General features: G+C 38.8%; 1 protein-coding gene across 21 annotated transcripts in view; it reads right to left on the reverse strand.

The window, feature by feature from the left end:
• The window catches only part of SYNE1 (spectrin repeat containing nuclear envelope protein 1), a 519,329-nt gene that overhangs the window by 120,243 nt on the left and 377,579 nt on the right, over positions 1-21,507 (reverse strand). For all 21 annotated transcript variants that reach the window (XM_055114235.2, XM_055114240.2, XM_034963099.3 and 18 more), the window contains 7 exons: positions 19,589-19,745; positions 14,193-14,324; positions 13,163-13,318; positions 12,452-12,661; positions 7,077-7,178; positions 2,466-2,585; positions 173-373 (listed from right to left, as the gene is read on the reverse strand). In XM_055114235.2, the coding sequence (XP_054970210.2) occupies positions 173-373; positions 2,466-2,585; positions 7,077-7,178; positions 12,452-12,661; positions 13,163-13,318; positions 14,193-14,324; positions 19,589-19,745 (1,078 nt within the window). The remainder of the gene's footprint in view (positions 1-172; positions 374-2,465; positions 2,586-7,076; positions 7,179-12,451; positions 12,662-13,162; positions 13,319-14,192; positions 14,325-19,588; positions 19,746-21,507) is intronic.

Below are 21,507 nucleotides of genomic sequence, written 5' to 3' on the forward strand. Positions count from 1 at the left end.
CTGAAAGCCAGTGGGTTTGAATATAAATTTTTTGGCCATTTTAAAAGAATAACTTATACAAGTAAGAACTCATAAAAGACTGAGAATATTAGGTTTTACTAAATATATATCAGGGTTTGAGAGCATGCTTTCCAATTACATTTTCTCTCTCTCACTCTTTTTTGTTATGTACCTTATGTTTGTCAAGTAGTTGCTGGATTTCCTCTTTGGAAGACACGATGATTTTCTGGTCTCCTGCCATCTTCTCCTGACCAGTTTCTAGCAGGTCAGCCAGATCTTGTAGGGCCCTCTCATACTGACTCTTGAGTGTAAGGTTCTGATTCAGACCACTCCTCCGGGAGCCAATGGTCATCATCAGCTCATCATACATGTCCTAAGAAGCAGAGACCACAAGACTCACTCTCAATTCATATTCTGGCAACTCTCTAAAAGCATATGAACTATGAACGCACTAAGCCCAAGACCCAACCAAGAAAATGCCTTCAGGGATGTGCCTCGTGGAAACGCTCTGCCTGTAGGCCATCTGCTTGTCTTTCTATGAGCCTTACTTTGAAAACATGTTTCACAAAGAAATGACCTTTGGACCTCTATTCTCATGCCTATGATATTCGTTGTGACTTTACTGTGTCTTGATACCTGGTGGTTCAAGTTCTTTCATTAATCTTATTTGGTATTCTTATCTTGTTGTTTTAAATTTTATTTTATTTCTAACTGACAATAAAGCACAATGGAGAAACTGAAAAAAAACTGAATTCATAAAAATGTAAGTATGAAGTCACTGAAAGGATAAAATAAATATTCAATAAATAATGTGGAAACAACTCAACTCTGAAGAAAAATAAAGTCTTATCTCATGCCACGTATCAAAATGCAATTTAGATTGATTACAAAATAAAAATTTAATAAGTTAAAATATGAAAGGAAATAAAGATGTGTCTATAAAAAATAAGGTTAATATTTTAAGATTTTAAAGGACATGTAAAAGTGTTTCCTAGAAATGATATATGAGGTAGATTTGACAACTGTTTTCTCAGGATATCAATAGTTTATGATGAGATGTGGGGTAAAACTGTTGAAAAACTGTCCATGTGGCTGAGGGACATGTCATAGAAAATGTAATTCCCATTTTTATAGTATTCTCAACATTCATATAATTTCAGAGCAATTGAATATAATATCCTTAACATTTTCCTGCTAAATAACCATCATATTTGGGACTATCCCTCAAACAAAGAGCTAGAGAAATAGGGGAGTTTAATGGGAGCAGAAAGAGTTTCAAACTTAAGAAGGCAATATTTTTGCCAAATGTGGTGGAGTAAATAACTATTTAAACTGGAAAGACATTTTAGGAGATGATGACACACCAAACACAAAATTTATTTGAGGCATACGGACCTGATTAACATATCACATTAAGGTTTAGCAGGCCAAAATGGTTCAATCTGGAAGAGTTCAATTTTAATGCCTATTTACGGCAATGACATTTGACTCTTACACCTGATGCTTAAGTGCTGTCGGAAAACTGTCTAAAAAAGTACAAAGTGGGGGAGGTGGGCTTATGATATTATGAAATGTTAGATAAAGGACAGATACAGTTAAAATAAAAATGTTCTTTTGTTTATAAGGTCTATTTTATTTTCTCAAAGAAAGAACTCACAACCCTGTACTGGACTGAGGTTACCAGTTCTCAATAGTTCTGCACACAGAGAAAATCTAACATGTGTGTCTGTGTGACTGTACACAGTTGTACACAATTTTTTCTTGATCGAACATAACTGCTTGCCTAGTTGATGCTAAATTTTGTTGGTCTAATATCCAAGGATCTTCTTCCTACCCCAATATCAGATTTTTGCCTAAATGTCAGATCTAGCAAAGGAAATTAACCCAAAGCATTATTCTCTGCTCCTGAAGGATGATAGGAAGTCTGTTTAGATTTCAACTACCTTCTAGTTTAATTTTTGTTGTTGTTGTTCTAGAATTGAAACAATGTCTCTATTCCATTCAAACATATATGGAGGATAAACTATAGTGCTTGCCTTAGAAAAAAACACTTTCTACAAAGTATTACTTTGATTATTTGCTTTTTAAAATAGTATTTGAAGACATAGTGCAATACGAGGGTAGATATTCCTTTTTTAAATTTTTCTAGGTAGGATTAAAAATTATTCTATTTTCTACAGTAGAAAATAATATGCTACAACTAAACTATACTGTAATGCTTAACCATGAGAATAATAATAAAGTAACTGTCAGAAAAACATGAATCTTAGCAGCATGAAAACAACTCATTTTCTTGTACTAAACATGTTAAGCTTCAGAAAATTTTCTAAGAGTTGCTTGGCAGAAAGGTTAGGACCTAAGTGGCATGAATTTTATAAAGAAAGCCAAGAAAAATAAAGTGATTTTTTCTAGACTTCAAGTTTGATGTACCCCTGCAGCTGAATACTACTGGCTGAAGGCTGCACCTGGAGCTTGGAGAGTTCTTGCATGGACGGCTGCTCGACCTGTAGCTTGTCACCACGCCTCTTTAATTCAATGATTCCTGCATCGAATTCTTTGAGTCCATCTTCAGCCTGTTGTATTGCCTAAGTAAGATCCATGACATTTTATTAAAACTCCCATGAACAATTTCCCCACGGAAGGTGTGATTATTGTATCTCTTTCTGTGTTCCTCCTCTCCATGTAAAACATTCTCAATATATACAAAAGGAATCATTTCAATAAAACAAATCGAAAGCCATGTTCAGAGGGTATATAGAAAACAGAAGAAGTCCCCTCATTAGTACAGAGCAGTTATCTTACAGATAATGAGGCAGGAGAAAGTCAGGGTAGAGGGCTCGGAGAAGGATGTCTTGCTTAAACAAAAAAGGGAGTTTTGAAAAGCAATAGTTAAAAAAAGGAGCATCATTTAGGACATAGTTAAAAAAAGGTATTTGCCTGAGATTTTCTAAGGGACCATGTTCTGCTGTCCTTGAAACGTAGCTGTGAGCATCTTTGGAGAGAGATTCAGCGAGGCAACAAAACATATATTACAGCATGGTCAAAGAATCTGTGCTCCTTGTTGTGAAGTGGAAAATCAATCAGTCAACAAGTATTCAAGTGGCTGCTATTGCTAAGCCTTGTCTTCCCAGTGTGAGGTCTGTAGAAGCAGAACAAGATCTCATCCTGTCCTTCAAGGAGCTGATGGTCTGGTTAGGAAGCCAGAGTAAACAGAGAAAAATAAAGCAAGGCTGAATATAAGTAAGTACTATACTCGATAATGCAACTCATCCCCATTAGCAGAGATCAGAGAAGGGAGATACCAGACCACAAATCCTGGAGCAGCCTAAGCAGGCGTTTGGAAAGAGGGCAACAGAGGTTGCCCCTGAAGGAGGACAAAAACAAGACTCCAGATGGCAGCTGAAACACATGTGTCCAATGTTCTCTTTCCTGAAAACCCCCTACAGTCAGAGTGAGTATTTTGTTTGCTTGTTCTCTGGCATATTTTTCCCCCATAAATCTAAAAGGACAAGGGAACAGAAAAGAAAACAATGCCAACGATATGTTGGGAGCTAGAAGTCAAAAGAATACATGATAATTGACTTAGGAAATCTGGGGAAGCTGAATTCTAAACCAGTGGAGGATCTCCACCACCCACTTCAGAGCAACAGAAATCTCTGGAACTCTGGGTGAAGTAAGCTGGGGTGCTAAGTAAGGAGGGTTAGTGAAGAGCTGCTTAAAGGACAGTTAACCCACAGATGCCCCTCCTTATTCCATACTGTCCCTTTTTCTTCCCGGGTAAAAGACTGAAAGTGTGTTCTCTGGAGAAGGTAAAACAGAGTGAGGGGCACTGGACACAGCTGTGAGCTTGAGTGCTTGACTGAAAGCAAGGGATGAAATAACTGGATGCTCCCTGCATGCTGAATGTGGGGCCCCTGAGTCTTCTCTCCCTGGGGCAAGAAGTGCTGCAGTCAGGGCTCTAGTCTCCAGAGATGAGAGGGAAAAATATCTGAACACACCAATAAGACAGGCCTGACAATTTGACAGAAGGATTCTCTAACAAATAAATGGTCCATAGAGACCATCCTGCAGGAACTCTTAAAATTATCATGTTCCATCCACACACACAGTTCCCTTTCAGCTGTTTAGTCCTCCATCCTAAACCTGAATAGGCAACAAAAGATTTCAATATGCCTTTCGATGACATGAAAGATGGGGACTAACAGAAGCAAACAAATAAAAGCAAGCTGGAGGAAAACAGATTATACAGGAAAAGTAGAACTTTAAACAAAAAAAAAACCATTAATATACCCAGAAAGATATAAACGATAATGTATTCATTAAAAAAAATAAAATATACTACAAAAAGGATCATTCAGAGAACCAAAGTGAGCTCCGGGAAAATTAAATACATGAGAGCAGAAATGCCAACTCAGTATAAGAGTCTGGAGTTGAAATTGAGGACGTTTCTCAAAAAGCGGAGCAAAAAGACAGAGAAAGGTCTCTTGGTAAGACAGTTCAAGGGTTGAACCCGAGTATCTGACAAAAAGGAGTTCTCCAGAAAAGAAGACAGGTAAAATGCAGGAAAGAAATGTATTAAATAAATCATTAGAAAATTTTCCAGAACAGAAAGATGAGAGCTGCCAAATCAGAAGAGCCCCTTGAGCTCCCAGCCCAGTGGATAAAAATAGATCCTCCCCAAGGCATGTGACTGTGAAATTTCAGGACACTGGAAACCTTTGGGAATTAGAATGTTTTTAGATTCCTTAAGACAACACTGAGAGCTAGAAAACAATGAAGAAAAAGCCTTGAAACTCCAAAAGAATTCATATTCAACAAATGACCCTGAAGGATCACATAAAAACAGCAAAGCAATCAATAAAGTGTGAACATGGTATAAGAACATTTTCAGACGTACATCTGGAAAAATACACTTATCATGTACCCTTTCTAAGAAAGGACATGCACTAACGAAACAAGGAAGCAATGCAGTAAAGAGAAAGACTTGGGATTCAGAAGAGAGAAGATCCAACATAGGAAGAAATGAAGGGATTCTCAGGATGGTGGTGAAGGGAAATCCAAGAAGACAACTGTGCACCAGGTTTATGAGGCAAGAGAACTGCTCTGGATTGGAACAGCACAATTCAAGAGATGACTATATTGAGTGAGGTGTGTCTTCCCCATGCCTTCTGCTGTTATTGCCTTTTTAATCCAAGTTGGGTAGGCATGGAATTAGCACGTTCATTAGTTGCATTCCATTTATTCAAAGAAAAAAATCTAATTGGTTATTTCTTCATCTGTGACATTCAGTTATATTGGTCAAAAATTAGTAAAAATTATTACTTGTGATCATACATATCTCATAATTCATATTAGAAATCCAAAGCAAGACATCACTACAGTTGCTCCAGTCTTTTTTGGAATCACACATATATTATAAGCCAAGAAAAAAAAAAAAGATTTTTCATGGGGAGAAATGAGAAATCTCTTTAAAAAGCAGATGAAATTATGGTCAAGAAAAATGCACGGCCGGATGCGGTGGCTCACACCGGTAATCCCAACACTTTGGGAGGCTGAGATGGGAGAAATGCTTGAGCCCAGGAGTTCAAGACCAGACCAGCCTGGGCAACAAAGTGAGACCCTATCTCCATATTAAAATATATATTTTTTATTTTATATATATATATATATACACACACACACACACACATATATTTTTTAAAATAAAAAGAAAAATGCACACTCACAGTTTTGCAAACTATTTTGAGAGGTGTTCTTTAACACACACACACACACACACACACACACACACACACATATTATATGTCAGATTATTCTCTATCGTCTATCCATAGATTCCTGGGAAGTTCGCTGAAATTAAATCAGAGAATTCTATTAAAACACATACTTCTCACAATTACTTAGCTTATGAAACAGGAGATATTCTAACATCCCTCCCATTTCTTCTATCTTCTGCATTTTCATGCCATCATGCCAGTTTGGGTTCTCATTCTTTCTCTCCAGTACAGCTACATGAAGCCTCATGATGGATCTCCTGTTTCCTGACCCTGGTGCTGTCATGTAAACTAACCAGAAGCAAGATCTAGAACTGCCATTCATTTTTACCTGCAAACATCCCCTACAACTTTCCATGGCCAGGGATCTCCCAGCTGAGTCTAAACACCCAAGAGTGTGCAAGATGATTTACCAGGATGAAACACCACATCTTTCATTTATATTCAACCACATTAATTTTCAAATTTGGTTGTAGCATGTACACAAACAAAAATTGAAAATAAATGTGGCTGAATTTAATTGTGATTTATAACATAAATTGCTTATGATTTATAAATAAATAAAAATACATACACTTATGCTGCATATTTATTTCCTTTTTTTTTTTTTTTTTAGCTAATGAGGCATGCAACAAATAAAGTGTACAGGTAACTAGTTTATAGAATAAAGTCCAAAGTCACACATTCAACAGGCCCTACAAACTGCCTTAAATTTACATATCCAATCTTGTTTGTCCTCAGTCACTTTCATTTATCTTAAATTCAGCTAAAATAGAATTACCTGTGTTTTTCCCTAAGTGCTCAGAATTCTCTAACAATTTGTGCCTTTTTTCTTGCTGTCCTCTTTACCGTGATATCTTTCTTTCCTGTTGTTGTGTGTCCAAACTCTTAGGTTCAGTTCAAATTTCCCTCTACAAAGCTTCCCTAATCCTACCCCTGCTGGAGGCCAGAAGGGTCTGAGTACCCATAATGCTTTGTCAGTACCACTCCCAGGACAGTTTGACTTTCTGCCCTATGTCATTGAGGTTCATATCTAATCTCATCATTGGGCAGAAAACTCCTTCAGGTCAGCATCTGCCACGGATACCTTTTCCCAGCTCACATTTCCTAGTTCTGTGCAGATGTAAGTAACAGAGTCAATGTCACCTGGTATGTTATTCAAACCCAGTACTCAAAAACAAAAATACTACAAACAAAAGTGCCACTGTGAGCCATTAATCTTTCATAGAATATTCAAAATTTCATAGTAAGTCATATCTCCTCTATGCATTTTCTCTTCTAGGAAAAGGCAGCTATAAATACCTCTATTTGTTCTGCTACGGGCTGTTCAAACACATTTGCCAGTTTTTGCAGAATGATGTATTTGTTGTCAGCCAGTGATGTAAACAGCACTTTCAGATCATTCTAAGGAGGAAAGCAACAGGAAAACTCAAAATGTGTAACAGGGAATTCAAAATACTTGTAAATATAACACAGATTCTAAGAAATAACGTAGAGGCACAGAAATTTAATTTCCAGGAGAAACAATACTGTGCTACGGGAAGGTAAAAGGAACTGGTAACAATTTACTTATGTGCTAAAACTGACTTCTGAAGAATCTGTTACCCAAAGTATTTTCTACATAACACAAATGAAGTTGAACCATACATGTAAAAAGCAACGCTTGTCACCCTAATCTCGTTACATCCGAAATAAACGAGCACAGTCAAACATTGCACAGAAATATTATATTAGTGGCTCTTATCTAGGGAAATAACCTATAGGTGTTATCCTGATTTGGGAAATAATATGATACTCAAGAATCATATGATTTCCATTTTGCTCTCTCCTCTTCTTCCCTCCCGCCATCAGTTTCTTCTTCTATTTTTGGAAAATTTGCACAAGCTTTAAAAAAGCCATCCAGAAGTTTAGAAAATAAATATTATCCATGATGGACAAAAACATGTGAAGAGACAACACAAAAAGATCTTGTTAGGTATTTTGTTCAAAAATATTACTCATTTAAATGTCCAAATATATTTATATTGAGTTAGATTTGTATAAAAAGGAGACAACTATCAGAACTTTGGTACTTAATTCCACAGGGAATAATAAATTAGAAGAATATTTAAATTATAAAAAATTTTGGCCAGGTGCAGTGGTTCATCTCTGTAATACCAGAATTTTGGGTGCCTGAGGCAGATCACTTGAGGCCAGGAGTTCAAGACCAGCCTGGGCAACAAAGTGCACCTGGTCTCTACAAAAAGTTTTTAAAAAAAAATAAGTGGACACAGTGGCATGCCTGTAGTCCTATCTACTTGGGAGGCTGAAGTGGAAGGATCCCTTGAGTTCAGGAGTTTGAGGTTGAAGTGAGCTATGATCACGCCACTACATGCCAGCCTGGGTGACTTTATCTCAAAAAAAAAATTACCAAAAAAATGTATTTTTTTCTCTAAAATATCAACAAATAAGTTCTATTTCATAATAGTCAGCAAACATATATCTGTCAGAGGTTAAAGCTCAACTCAGGACCTCTTTACCAGGGCCTGATCACGCACATCACCAACATGCAAACATTCTGACTGTCTAATGAGTGGAAGGATAATCGTACCAAGGAAGAAAAACATCTATAAGAACATGTGAAGGCTTTATAATGTAAATTCAGGTCTAAAAAGCAAAATAATGGGTGCATTATGCAGTAAAAATTATAAAATTGAAAATATAGCGCTGAACATGAGAACTAGAATAGTTGCCACTAACCAAAACTCAAAGCAATCTGCAAGTCTAGTGGCTAACTAAATAGGAAATTATAATAACAGCCCTGGAAAAATCCTAGAAACAATAGTTTTACATATGAGTTACTAGGTCTGTATCATTCAACTGTGTTCAGAGTAAGGTCACGTGGGCCATTAAAACCATCACACATTTATCTGTTTTTAAACCTAGTAAAAGATGTCCTGCATTCACTTGAAGAGAAGCCTACATTATCTACATATGTGTGTATAGTGACATTCGTCCAGTTAATCTAAATGAGTAGCTAAGTATATATAACATAACATGGGTTAGAAATGAAGAGTGCATATATAGGTTTCCTGTATGCCAGTTTTATGCTTTGTTTTGTTTTGTTTTGAGACAGAGTCTTGCTCTGTCACCCAGGCTGGAGTGCGGTGGCGCGATCTCGGCTCACTGGAACCTCAGCCTCCCAGGTTGAAGCAATTCTCCTGCCTCAGCCTCCCAAGTAGCTGGGACTATAGGCATGCACCACCACGTCTGGCTAATTTTTTGTATTTTTAGTAGAGACGGGGTTTCACCATCTTGCCCAGGCTGGTCGCGAACTCCTGAGCTCAGGTGATCCACCTGCCTCAGCCTCCCAAAGTGCTGGGATTACAGGCGTGAGCCACCGCACCCGGCCCATTTTTATGCTTTTAATATCATATTTTCTCTCTTAACTATGTTCTACTCAAGGCGGTAGGAAACACAGAGTTCATATTTCTGGAAGTCAGAGTGATTATTGGGAGAGACTAGTCAAGAAGACAGTAAAGCAAAGAATATGATTGATTTTAAAATTACTAAATAAAAACTTTAAGAGGTGCTAGTAATCACATGGATATTGACATTTTCTTAAAAATAAAAATGCAAAGAATTGAACTATTTTTGTATTATTACACTCGTGATACAACAGGATAATTAAGGTATCCATATATTACAAACATAAAATACATCACTTTTTTCTTATAGTCACTGGAATTATTGGCAGGGCAAAAAGGAGCAGGATTCTAGCCATTGAGAAACAGATTTGCAGAAAGTTTCAAGCTTTAAAACCAGTTGTGTCTGGGCACAGTGGTTCATGCCTGTATTCCCAGGACTTTGGGAGGTGGAGGCAGGCAGATGACCTGAGGTCGGGAGTTCGAGACCAGCTTGGCCAACATACAGTGAAAGCCCATCTCTACTAAAAAATACAAAAATTAGCTGGGCATGGCGCGCATGCCTGTAGTTCTAGCTACTTGGGAAGCTGAGGCAGAAGAATTGTTTGAACACGGGAGGCAGAGGTTGCAGTGAGCTGAGATCTCCCCATTGCACTCCAGCCTGGGCAACAAGAGCAAAACTCTGTCTCAAAATAAATAAATTAAATAAATAAATAAATAAATAAATAAATAATAAAATAAATAAAATCAGTTGTGCTGCCTCACTCATTCATTAAAGAATTCTTTCATTCATTTTCCAATTTTCAAAATAATTTACAATACACAATTATATGTTTGGGGAATTTGAGGTTACGTCCATGGGTAAAATTTTTAAAATACAAAATAGTTCATAATTGACTTTATTGTGATTCTATATATGTAATGTACATCTACATAACATCTATGCATCCTTCCAAATAGCCTTTTTGGTATAGAATAATGTTAGCAGTCTGGCAAAAGCTAATCCTCAAAGATTAAATGCAGAATGAAGGCATACCCTTCCAGTAACTGCTGAGGACTGACAGCATACCAAGGTGTTTGGTGCAAAGTTAAAACAAAAAGGAAAATAGTTTGTGACTTGACCTTTAATTATGTTAACATTGGAAAGTTTCTCTCAACTAAATTGGAACACAAATATTTTGAAATGTCTTTTTGTTCGTGAGCTGGCCACCAACAAATAGAAACTTGTTGGCAGAAGAAAAATAGAGAACGTGATTTAAAGAGAATTCCATGATTCTCTTAGATCCTTAAAACAAAGTAAGTTCCAGAGCATTCGTGCCTAATTCATATTTTACTGTGACTGGTGATAATTACCAATAAAGTTTAAAAGTATGAAAGTACTAAAGATACTAAATGCAATTCACAAAAGATATGGGGAATGAGAGCAAAAGGGACTGCTGAGGCACTCGGGGATTCTGACTTGATCATCTTGGGGGCAGTAACTATCAGGGAAGACTGCTAGATAGCAGTGCCACTGACTCAGGGACAAGACTGAGTTGCTGGTGGTACCATCAACTGGCAAAGGATATTGGATAAAATTTAAGAGACTCTAATGAAGGCCCACATTCTCCATCTTCCCTGAGATCACCCTAATATGATAAAATACAAAAATATATATATTCTTTGAGTAAAATCCTGGCTCTAGTTCTTAATGGTTGAGTAACACTGAAGTAATTTAATCTTTCTCTTGGTTTTAGATCCTATATCTCTTATAATACTACTACTAATAACAATAACAATACTTGCTGAGTGCTTACTATGTATCAGGCACTGTTCAGAGTATTTTAAACACATCTCAACTCATTTCATCCTCACCACAGTCTATGAGGCAATTAATATGAGTATGAGTATGATTTGACAGTTGAGGATACCAAGGTTCATGGAAGTCAAGCTGCAAAGTTACACAGCAGTAAGTGACAAAGCCAGAATTCGAACCCAGACTGTTAGCTTTGGAGACTACATGTTTAATTTTTACTGTTCTGACTTTGCAAAATTATTATCAGAACAACGTCTGCAGGATGTTGCAAAGATTAAAGACAATGAATATGAGAAAATATTTTGTGAATAAAAAAATGAAACTCAAATGTTTGTGATGGTTTTACTCTGTGGTTTTAAGAATGTAGACTACCAGAAGGCAGTGGTAATTTGTGCCTCATGAAAATTCCATGTTTCTTGGCTAATGCTACATTTATGTGTAGTGGTTTTTTTTTTTTTTTTTTGCAAATCAAAACTCTACATGAAACTCTTGGCCCTAATGACATGTCTCTATTTTATAAAATCTTTCATGTTGGTTAAAAATAACATTCAATTAAAAGTTATGTATTCTCAAAGAGTGCTTTTTATTAGGAATGAAAAATCAGCACTAAAAGTTTATCAGCAGCTTTTGCATTTGTTCCGGTATATAATCATAGGAAAAGTTTCCTAAGCACACAATAAGAATTATAATATGGGGCTAAAAGGCAGTAAGTCTGAGGAGTTAGGACTGGAAAGTAATGTAACACATTTTAACACAGGTAGAAGTAATTAGACCACAGCCACTTTCAAAGACTCTTAGGTACTACAGTCTATGGCCCTTTCTATATTCCAACACTTTCTGCATACTCTTTTTTTTTTTTTTTTTTTTTGAGACGGAGTCTTGCTCTGTCACCTAGGCTGGAGTGCAGTGGTGCAATCTCAGTTCACTGCTACCTCTGCATCCCGGGTTCAAGCGATCCTCCTGCCTCAGCCTCCAAGTAGCTGGGATTACAGGCCTGCACCACCACACCCTGCTAATTTTTGTATTTTTAGTAGAGATGGGTTGCATTATGTTGGCCAAGCTGGTCTCAAACTCCTGACCTCAAATGATTTGCCTGCCGTGGCCTCCCAAAGTGCTGGGATCACAGGCGTGAGCCACTGTGCCCGGCCATTTTCTGCATATTCTTTCGCAACGTGTTTAAACTCCGGTATTAGTAACTAAAAATTATAATTATAATGATCCATAAATTTGACTTTTATTGATTGAATTCTATTCAGTCCTTAGTTTGAAGTGGGTGGTTTTCTCAGCCTTCCATTTCTAGGAGCAAAAAATCTTTAGCTTCTAATCCTTTAATTCAACCCCCTTCATTTTCTACAATGCTCTTGTTCTTCATTATGCATTTAGAAAAACAACAACCAGGTCTGTAACACAGACTCGTGACTGACTGTTACTGAATACCTAGAGAATGGTCACCTATCCTTTGATAATATCTCACTTACCTGGAAATTTAGTATTTGCTGAAGTCTTTCTTTCATCTGATGACATCGTTGATTCACTACTGAGTCTAGCAAGGATAACCTGCCCAAAAGACAACCCAAAGTATCTTCAATAACATCTCGATTATCACCATTCTCTGGAAAAGCTTGGGAAAACAAGTTTTTGTTCTTATCCATTTCTTCAGACATTTCCTTAATGTCTTTGGCAAGAATCTAGAGGTGATAAAAGGGCATTTTTCAGTGTTTAGATACATGAATTGATATGCAAATCATGTTATTTTCTCATAGAAAGTCAACTAGATCTCTCTGGCTGCTTAGTAATAATCAGACCTCAGACAACTGGAACCTCTTTCAAATACTTCTATACATTTCAGGAAGTTGCTCTCAGAGACTTTACCTCATTCACTAGTAATAATGAGCAATGTAAAGTGCTATTTAGGAATTTGGTACTTTTTTTAATCATGTGTTTCGTATTTGGAAGATTTGTGATACATAACAGTGTTTCTACAAAGAGTTTCCCATTTTCCCCTCATACTTACACAAGACAAAGAATGAAAATGCAAACTATAAATATTCTGCATTTAAGCAATTATGTTCTGCATTATTAGAATTGTTTTATGTTTGACTTTCTTTATGCATAAAATTAATTATCCCATCAAAATGTCAAGTGCTTTGTAATGTTATACACACACAGGCAGGAACTACTAAACCTACCTCTTGGTTGAAGAGACAAGTCTCTGTTTCTTCTGGTAAAAGTGCTGTGGCAACAAATAAACGTTCTTCAACGTCATCCAACCAAGTAGAGGTGGCTGAGACTCCATCATACAACTTCTGCTCCAAGTGTATACTCTGCCTCTTTGCCCCTCCACTCTGGGAAACACAAAACAGGGTCAAATAATCAATTTCAGTGTTTTGAAAATCCAGGAAAAATATCAGGATGGGGCCGGTGCAGTGCTCACACCTGTAATCTGAGCACTTTGGTAGCCCAAAGCAGACAGATCACTTGAGGTCAGGAGTTCAAGACTGGCCTGGCCAATAGGGCAAAACCCCATCTGTACTAAAAAATACAAAAATTTGCCAGTCATGGTGGCATGTGCCTGTAGTCCCAGCTTCTTAGGAGGCTGAAGCATGAGAATTACTTGAACCCAGGAGGTGGAGGCTGCAGTGAGCCGAGATCGTGCCACTGCACTATAGCCTGGGTGACAGTGCAAGACTCTGAAAAAAATAAAATAAAATAAAAAACAGGAAACAGGATGGGGCCAGGCGCGGTGGCTCGCGCCTGTAATCCCAGCACTTTGGGAGGCTGAGGCGGGCGGATCACGAGGTCAGGAGATCGAGACCATCCTGGCTAACATGGTGAAACCCCGTCTTCACTAAAAATAAAAAAAATTAAAAAAAATCAGCCGGGTGTGGTGGCACACGCCTGTAGTCCCAGCTATTCGGGAGGGTGAGACAGGAGAATCCCTTGAACCCAGGAGGCGGAGGTTGCAATGAGCCGAGATTGCGCCACTGCACTCCAGCTTGGGTGACAGAGTGAGACTCGGTCTAAAAAATAAATAAATAAATAAATAAATAAATAGGATGGGACTCCAGGGTCCAGTGATCTTTGTTTCAGCGCTTATCACTAGTGTTGGGTCTCACGCTCAGGGGTGGATGGAACAGTCTCACAGAGGCCAGGCAAATCAATACAAGCAAAACAAGACTCTTGTAAACCAAGCCAAACACACTGATAACACAGCCTTACCTGGGATGAAACCTCCTCGAAGGCTTGGTTCAGTCCATCCAGCAAAGATGTAACTGCAGATTTATCTTGGGTTGGCACGTCCCCTTTGTACAGTGGCACACCAGACAAGAGTCGATTTGGCCTGCTATAAAGCTGTAGGCAAACAAAGGCAGCTTGTTGAAGAGCATATGCATTATGTCCCAGTATTCTCATTTGGAAATGCATACTGAAATAGATGCTGAAAACACTGTCCATATGAAAATTTCTTCTAGAGAAATATAACTTCTACAACATACCATGTCCACTGAACACAGTGGCCAGATGCATCAATGGCAATGTTTCCATGGATGGATTTTTTTTTTTTAAGCAGTGGAAAAAAATGTCTGACAGATAGGAGGAATAAGTTCTGGTGTTCTATTACACAGGAGGTCAAACATAGTTAACTATAACATATTGTATATCTCAATAGCTAGAAGACAGGATTCTGAATGTCTCTACCGCAAAGAAGTGATAAATGTTTGAGATGATGAGTCTGCTAATTACCCTGACTTGAACATTACACACTGTATACATGTATCCAAACATCACACTATACACCAGAAATATGTACAAATATTATATACAAATAAAATAAAGCAGGCCACCCACGATGGCTCATGCCTGTAATCACAGCACTCTGGGAGGCTGAGGTGGGCAGATCATTTGAGGCCAGGAGTTCAAGACCGGCCTGGCCAACATGGTGAAACCCCATCTCTACTAAAAATACAAAAAGTAGCCAGGTATGGTGGCATACGCCTATAATCCCAGCAATTCAGGTGACTGAGGCACGAGAATTGCTTGAACCAGAGGCAGAAATTGCAGTGAGCTGAGATCACACCACTGCACTCCAGCCTGGGCAACAGAGCGAGACCCTGTTTCAAAACACACAAAAGATGACATTATAAAAAAAGAAAATTAAATTAAAAGGTGGCTTGCAAATTTTATGAAATAAATGACATTAAGACATAAATAAATTAGAAACAGAAAGGATGAGAACAGACATTGCTGAAAATGGAATCACTGGCATAGAGAAAACTCTTGCAATAATCAGATGAAAAGTAAATCCAAATTTTAAAAAAACAAAGATCAGTACAACTAAAAATAAGTCAATAGGTATAGAAAAAAAGATGATCTAACACAAGGATAATTGATGTCCCTGAAGCAGAGATATAATAAATATAGCATAAAATACATCTAAATCATGCCAAAAAATTCCCTAAAATTAATAAAAAAGCAAACCTTGATTCTTAAATATAAAAAAAGTACATTGTGTTACAGGAAAAATATGATAGCAGAACACTCAACATCAGACATAGCCTAGATAAGCTGTTGAAACTTAAAGAAAACTAAATAATTCTTCTGGCATCCATACAGAGAACAACAACAAAAAATAAATAAGGGGAAAAATAGTAGACTGATGTTAGATTTTTCTAAAGCTTCATTCAATGCCAGAAGAGAAAAACAGATATAAATACAAATTCTGAAGGGATAAAAGTATGACAGAAAACTGTCCATCAAATATAGAGGCAACTAGCTGATATTCCCAAACATGATAGAACCTGAGTTTTCTTGAAAAAAGTTATTTGACAATGAAATTAATACCTGAGAGCTGGATCAAAATTAAAAATTTAGGAATTAAAAAGATATGCTGAAAGGATTGGTTATGAGCACTGAGGAATTTAAAGATTAAATTGATTTACAGAATATGGGAATTGTTACAATTGTTCCTTTTCATTTTCATCTTTGCACTTGGCTGCATTATGCGAATTATTATAATGCATATATGTAGTTTTTCAAAATAATAGAGTAATTTTTCTTAAAATTGACTAAATAAAGTTATTAGCAATCATAAAGAAATCTTATCACAGCTTTCCTCTCAACTTTTCTTCTTGGTTTTAGCAGTACCTATAGCGAAATAATCCATCCTAAATACAAGACTCCTAGACTGATCTCTTTGCTTTCATTATTAACCCTATTTCCCCTAAACTCTTTTAGGTATACATATGGCTCCCCAATAAGGGCAATGATACGGTGTAGCATTCAAACTTTTGACCATGTTTTCAATCAAACTCAGTCTCCTTTTTCTTTTTTTCTTCTTCTTTTTTTTTTTTGAGATGGAGTCTTGCTCCATCGCCCAGGCTGGAGTGTAGTGGTGCGATCTTGGCACACTGCAACCTCTGCCTCCCGGGTTCAAGTGATTCTCCTGTCTCAGCTGCCTGAATAGCTTGGATTACACGTGTGCACCACCACATGAAGCTAATTTTTGTATTTTTAGTAGAGACAGGGTTTCCCCATGTTGGCCAGGCTGGTCTTGAACTCCTGACCTCATGTGATCCGCCCGCCTCAGCCTCCCAAAGTGTTGGGATTACAGGTGTGAGCCACTGCACCCAGCCATCAGTCTCTTTTGACTTTTCAAAATACCTCCTCACCTTTCAGGCTGACTACTCATGATCCTGTAAATATGCCAAGCCCATTCCCCATTGCAGCTGGGATATCCTCCACCCAGCATCCCCTTAAAATCTACTACTTTAATTTCCATACCGATCATAGCAACTTTTGACTATTTTTTCTTAACTTTTGTTTCCTTTGAATTCCTGCTTATGGATCCTGTCATAGTTGCCTAATTTTTTTTTTAGAAATGTATGCACTATTTCCTTATTTGGGTTATAGGTTCCCAGAAGCAGGAGCTGTATTTCACCCTGAAGCCAAGTAGGTTGCTGTGCATGGAAGCACTAAATACATTGGAAGTAAACAGATTGAGAAAAATTGCTCTAAGAGGTTAGTGCCCTTTGACCTAGTGAACTTTAGGCCAAAATGTGCCGTTTTTACATATGAAAGTAGTAAGTATTTCTAGGATACAAAATTGCCATTAAGGTAGTATGAAAGAGGAGGGACTTAGGTAACAGAGAGATCGGCTTCCTGATTCCAGATTCACCTCTTCTTAGTCGCAAGACCCTCTCTAAGCCTCAGTTTCCAGGTCTACAAAGTAGAGATAATATTGACCTCACCACAACGTTGTTAGCGATGTTAACACCTAGAACTTAAAATGTGCTCATTATATGATCACTCCTTTCTGCCTGGAAACTGACAGCTAAATTGCTTCTTCCCTCTCTTTTCCTTCACCTTTTCACACCACAGAGAGGAACACAACCTATGAGGCACTTTGTACAAATGACCAGCGATTGCTGAAACAAAGCACTCAAATGCAAAAATGTCATTAAAAAAGAACATTCAATGCTTTTATTTCTAATCCAAAGGCAAGGGAAGCACAACATGAACCTAAATTTGAACAGTCCAGGTATTGCGGAATGTCAGTGGCAGCAGGGCAAGGTTTGTTCAGTAAGCACAGCATGGAGGACGCTGGAGTGTCGGCTCCAACTGAGAGCAAAAGCAGCTCTTGAAGATGAAAGCGGGTAATGGATGAGACCTCCAGGAGGTCTGCAGATGCCGGACGAATCACACAGGTGCTTTATGAATGGAGAATAATACGCAAGCACAGAATCTAGAAATATCGTAGATTTCTCTAACTTAAGATAGTCAGAAAAGACTGCAGTCCCTGATTCAGAACTGTACATACCTCTCCTATTCAAAGGATTGGAGGGATACTAGAATATGAAGGGAGAGCTAGCAGTCAAGTCCAGAAGATCCATATCAGGAACAAGGAATTTGAGCTATGAGTCTGGGGGACATTTTATCAGGGATTTGAGGAAGGATGAATTAAAATACAGGGAGGAGGTCCACGCAAAAAGTATAGGGCACCATTTGCCAGGGTGGATACGATTCTGGGACACCTGCTTCCAGGAATACAGTGCTTTAAGTTTCCCAGGGCAGAGCTGGTGGCTATTTCTGCAGACAGAGGTAAAGAAGCCTCCTGGCCAGAGAGGGAAAGCGAGGGGGCAGAAAATTCACAAAAGCATGTGCTTTTATAAAAACAGAATAGAAAGCGTGGCTCTGGAGAGACGTATGTGTGGCTATCCACAGATGACAGGACACCTTATGACCTTCAGACCAGCGATCCCCAACCTTTTTGGCACCAGGGGTTGGTTTCTTGGGGGTGGGAGAGATGGTTTTAGAATGAAACTGTTCCACCTCAGATCATCAGGCATTAAACTCATAATAGAAGCATGCAACCTAGATCATTCACATGCATAGTTCACAATAGGGTTCACATTCCTATGAGCATCTAGTGCTGCCACTGTTCTAACCAGGAAGCAGAGCTCAGGCAGTAATGCTCACCTGCCTGCCGCTCACCTCTTGCTGTGAGGTCCAGTTCCTAACAGGCCACGGACCCATACCTGTCTGCAGCCTGGGGGTTGGGAAGCCCTGCTTTAGACCATCTCCTTCCATTTAACTCTGGCAGGTTGCGCCTGCTTTCTAATGCCTACTTTCTCAGCTCCAGCCTTTCCCTCCTCCAATTCACTGCAGTTATTGACACCCTTTGCTTCTGGTTTAGCCTCTCCCAGCCCCTAAGCTAGTTCTGGCCAGAGCAGAGAAACAGCAGCTTCCGCAGAGCAACAGGAAAGGTTTTAGAATTCACTCCGATAATACTGCTGACTTGGAATGAGCCTAGATGGACGCTGCTAGCCCAGGACAAGGGACTAGTCTTGTATCTGAAGAATTCCTCTGGGCCACAGCTGTGGTAGGCATCCCAGGCTGGCTTGTGTTCCTGACTCCCTCATTTGCCCTCTAACTTTCTAAGTCCTTTGACTTCCAGTTGTTCCCTGGCTTCTGCTTAGAGTGAAGTAATAGCCATTATCTGGAACCATCTGTTGCTGTCTTCAATTCCCTTGGATTTGGCATGCCCGGTGGAACCAAGCCCGACAGCACACAGTATCCCTCCCAGGAACCAGCCTTGCAGATGGGTCCGTAACTATTCCAGCTGACCACTGGCTTCACTTCCCTGCCCTAGACCCACCAACGTCCCAATGTGTTTCTCATTAAGATCTCCTGAAATTATTAAATACTGGAAGTGGCAATGGAAAATAAGATGGCCTCACAATTGAGTTCCAGATTTGTGGAAATCCTTCTGTCCTAGATGTGCATATCCTTGATTTCCATCCTTACTTTTTCAAGTTTGCAAAACACACACAAAAAGAGGGCACTTAAAATGTAATGGTTTAGGCTAATAAGGAATCAGATATTAATCATCTCTGAGGAAAAATATTGTCTATAAATCAAATAAATTTTCACATATAAATATATAATTATGAAGGGAAATGTGAAATTGACTTGTTAAGAAAAATGTAGAGTGAAAAATTGGTGTCATGTCTTAGTTTGAAATTGATCATGAAAATTAAGTTGATTGCACAGTTATAATCCCTCAGCATAAACTCTACATCTTTTATATTAGTTAATATATAATGTAAAATATTTGATACCACTTGCTCTTGTTCCTGTTCCAGAACATTCTGTAGTAGTTTCTGCTTGGTACTAAATTCTTGATGTAGGCTTTCCCATTTCATTCTCATCTGGTCTTCAGCGGATGATTTCTCCCCTTCCATCCCCAACTCCTGGGATAACACATCAGGTTTTTCGCTATTAGAAGAATAAATAATCTAAGTTTACAATGTGCACAAAAAAGTGATAAGACACGTAACTTATTGTGTGTACCAGACCTGGCTTCTCAAATGAAATAAGATTACCTTAGTTATTAGCTTACACTTTAAAAATAACAAAAATGTTTAGGCCAATCATTAAGCAACTATATTCCTACTCATTGATAAACTGAACCATGTGCAGAAGGGATACTTAAAAATGCATTGAATAAAAATAATTGTAACATTTGGAATAAAAAATTATAGCACGATTACAGACTAGTATCCTTTGGCAAATAGCAGAAAAGTTAGTTCAAAACCTTAAAAATGTGTTAGTCTAGGGAGAGTTACGATTATGAGTCCAGAGAAAACACAAGACACAGGAGGGCGGTGCAGGACACAGGAGGGTACAACAGGACACAGAGAAATAGTACAGGGCCTGGAAAGGTAGTACAGGACAGAGGAAGGATCGTACAGGACCTGGGAAGGTAGTACAGGGCATGGAGGGATAGTACAGGATTTGGGAAGGTAGTACAGGACACGGGAATGATCATACAGGAACTGCGAAGGTAGTACAGGGCATGGAGGTATAGTAACAGGGCCTGGGAAGGAAGTATAGGACATGGAGAGATAGGACAGGACCTGAGAAGGTAGTAGAGGACCCTGAGGAATAATACAGGACCTGGGAAAGTAGTACAGGGCACAGAGGGATAGTACAGGGCCTGGGAAGGTAGTACAGGACACGGGGAGATAGTACAGGGCCTGGGAAGGTGATACAGGACATGGAGGGGTGATACAGGACATGGAGGGGTAATACAGGGTCTGGGAAGGTAGTACAGGACACGGAAAGATAGTACAGGGCCTGGGAAGGTAGTACAGGACATGGAGGGATAGTACGGGACCTGGGAAGGTAGTATAGGACACGGAAAGATAGTACAGGGCCTGGGAAGGTAGTACAGGACACAGGAATTATCGTACAGGACGTGGGAAGGTAGTATAGGGCATGGAGGAATAGTACAGGGCGTGGGAAGGTAGTGCAGGACATAGGAAGGATCGTATAGAGCCTGGGAAGGTAGTACAGGACACAGAGAGACAGTACAGCACCTAGGAAGGTAGTACAGGACATGGAGGGATAGTGCAGAGAGATATGGGAGGAAGGCCCTGCAGTGTCATCCTTAAAGGTAGGCAGCAATGTGACATCTGAGATTGGTATGGCTCTTATTTATTTATTTATTTTTGAGACAGGGTTTCACTCTGTCACCCAAGCTGGTGTGGACTCGTGTGATCACAGCTCACTGTACACTCAAACTGCTGGGCTCATGCAATCCTCCCACCTCAGCCTCCCAAGTAGCCTCCCAAGTCTGGTATGCACCACCAGACCTGGCTAATTTTTTTTTTTAATTCTTTGTAGAGATAGGGTCTCACTATGTTTCCCAGGCTGGTCGGGAACTCCTGAACTCAGATGATCCTCCTGCCTCAGCCTCCCAAATTTGTGGATTTCAGGAGTGAGCCACCATGGCTAGCCAAGTTTAACTTTTAGAGTGAGATAGACCTGGATTATGACCCTCCCTCTAGCACATTATCTGTGACACTGGGGTAATTTGTTTCACTTCTCTGTGCCTCAATCTTCTCATCTTTAAAATGAAGATAGTATCTACCTTGCATAATTATGAGAATGAAAGAGAATACATGCATAAGGCCTATAACCCTATCTGGGAAATAATGGCCACTCAATAAATGGGGGTTAATAATGACGAAAATGG

This window comes from Pan paniscus, chromosome 5 (assembly GCF_029289425.2).
Source record: "Pan paniscus chromosome 5, NHGRI_mPanPan1-v2.0_pri, whole genome shotgun sequence".
NCBI lineage: Eukaryota > Metazoa > Chordata > Mammalia > Primates > Hominidae > Pan > Pan paniscus.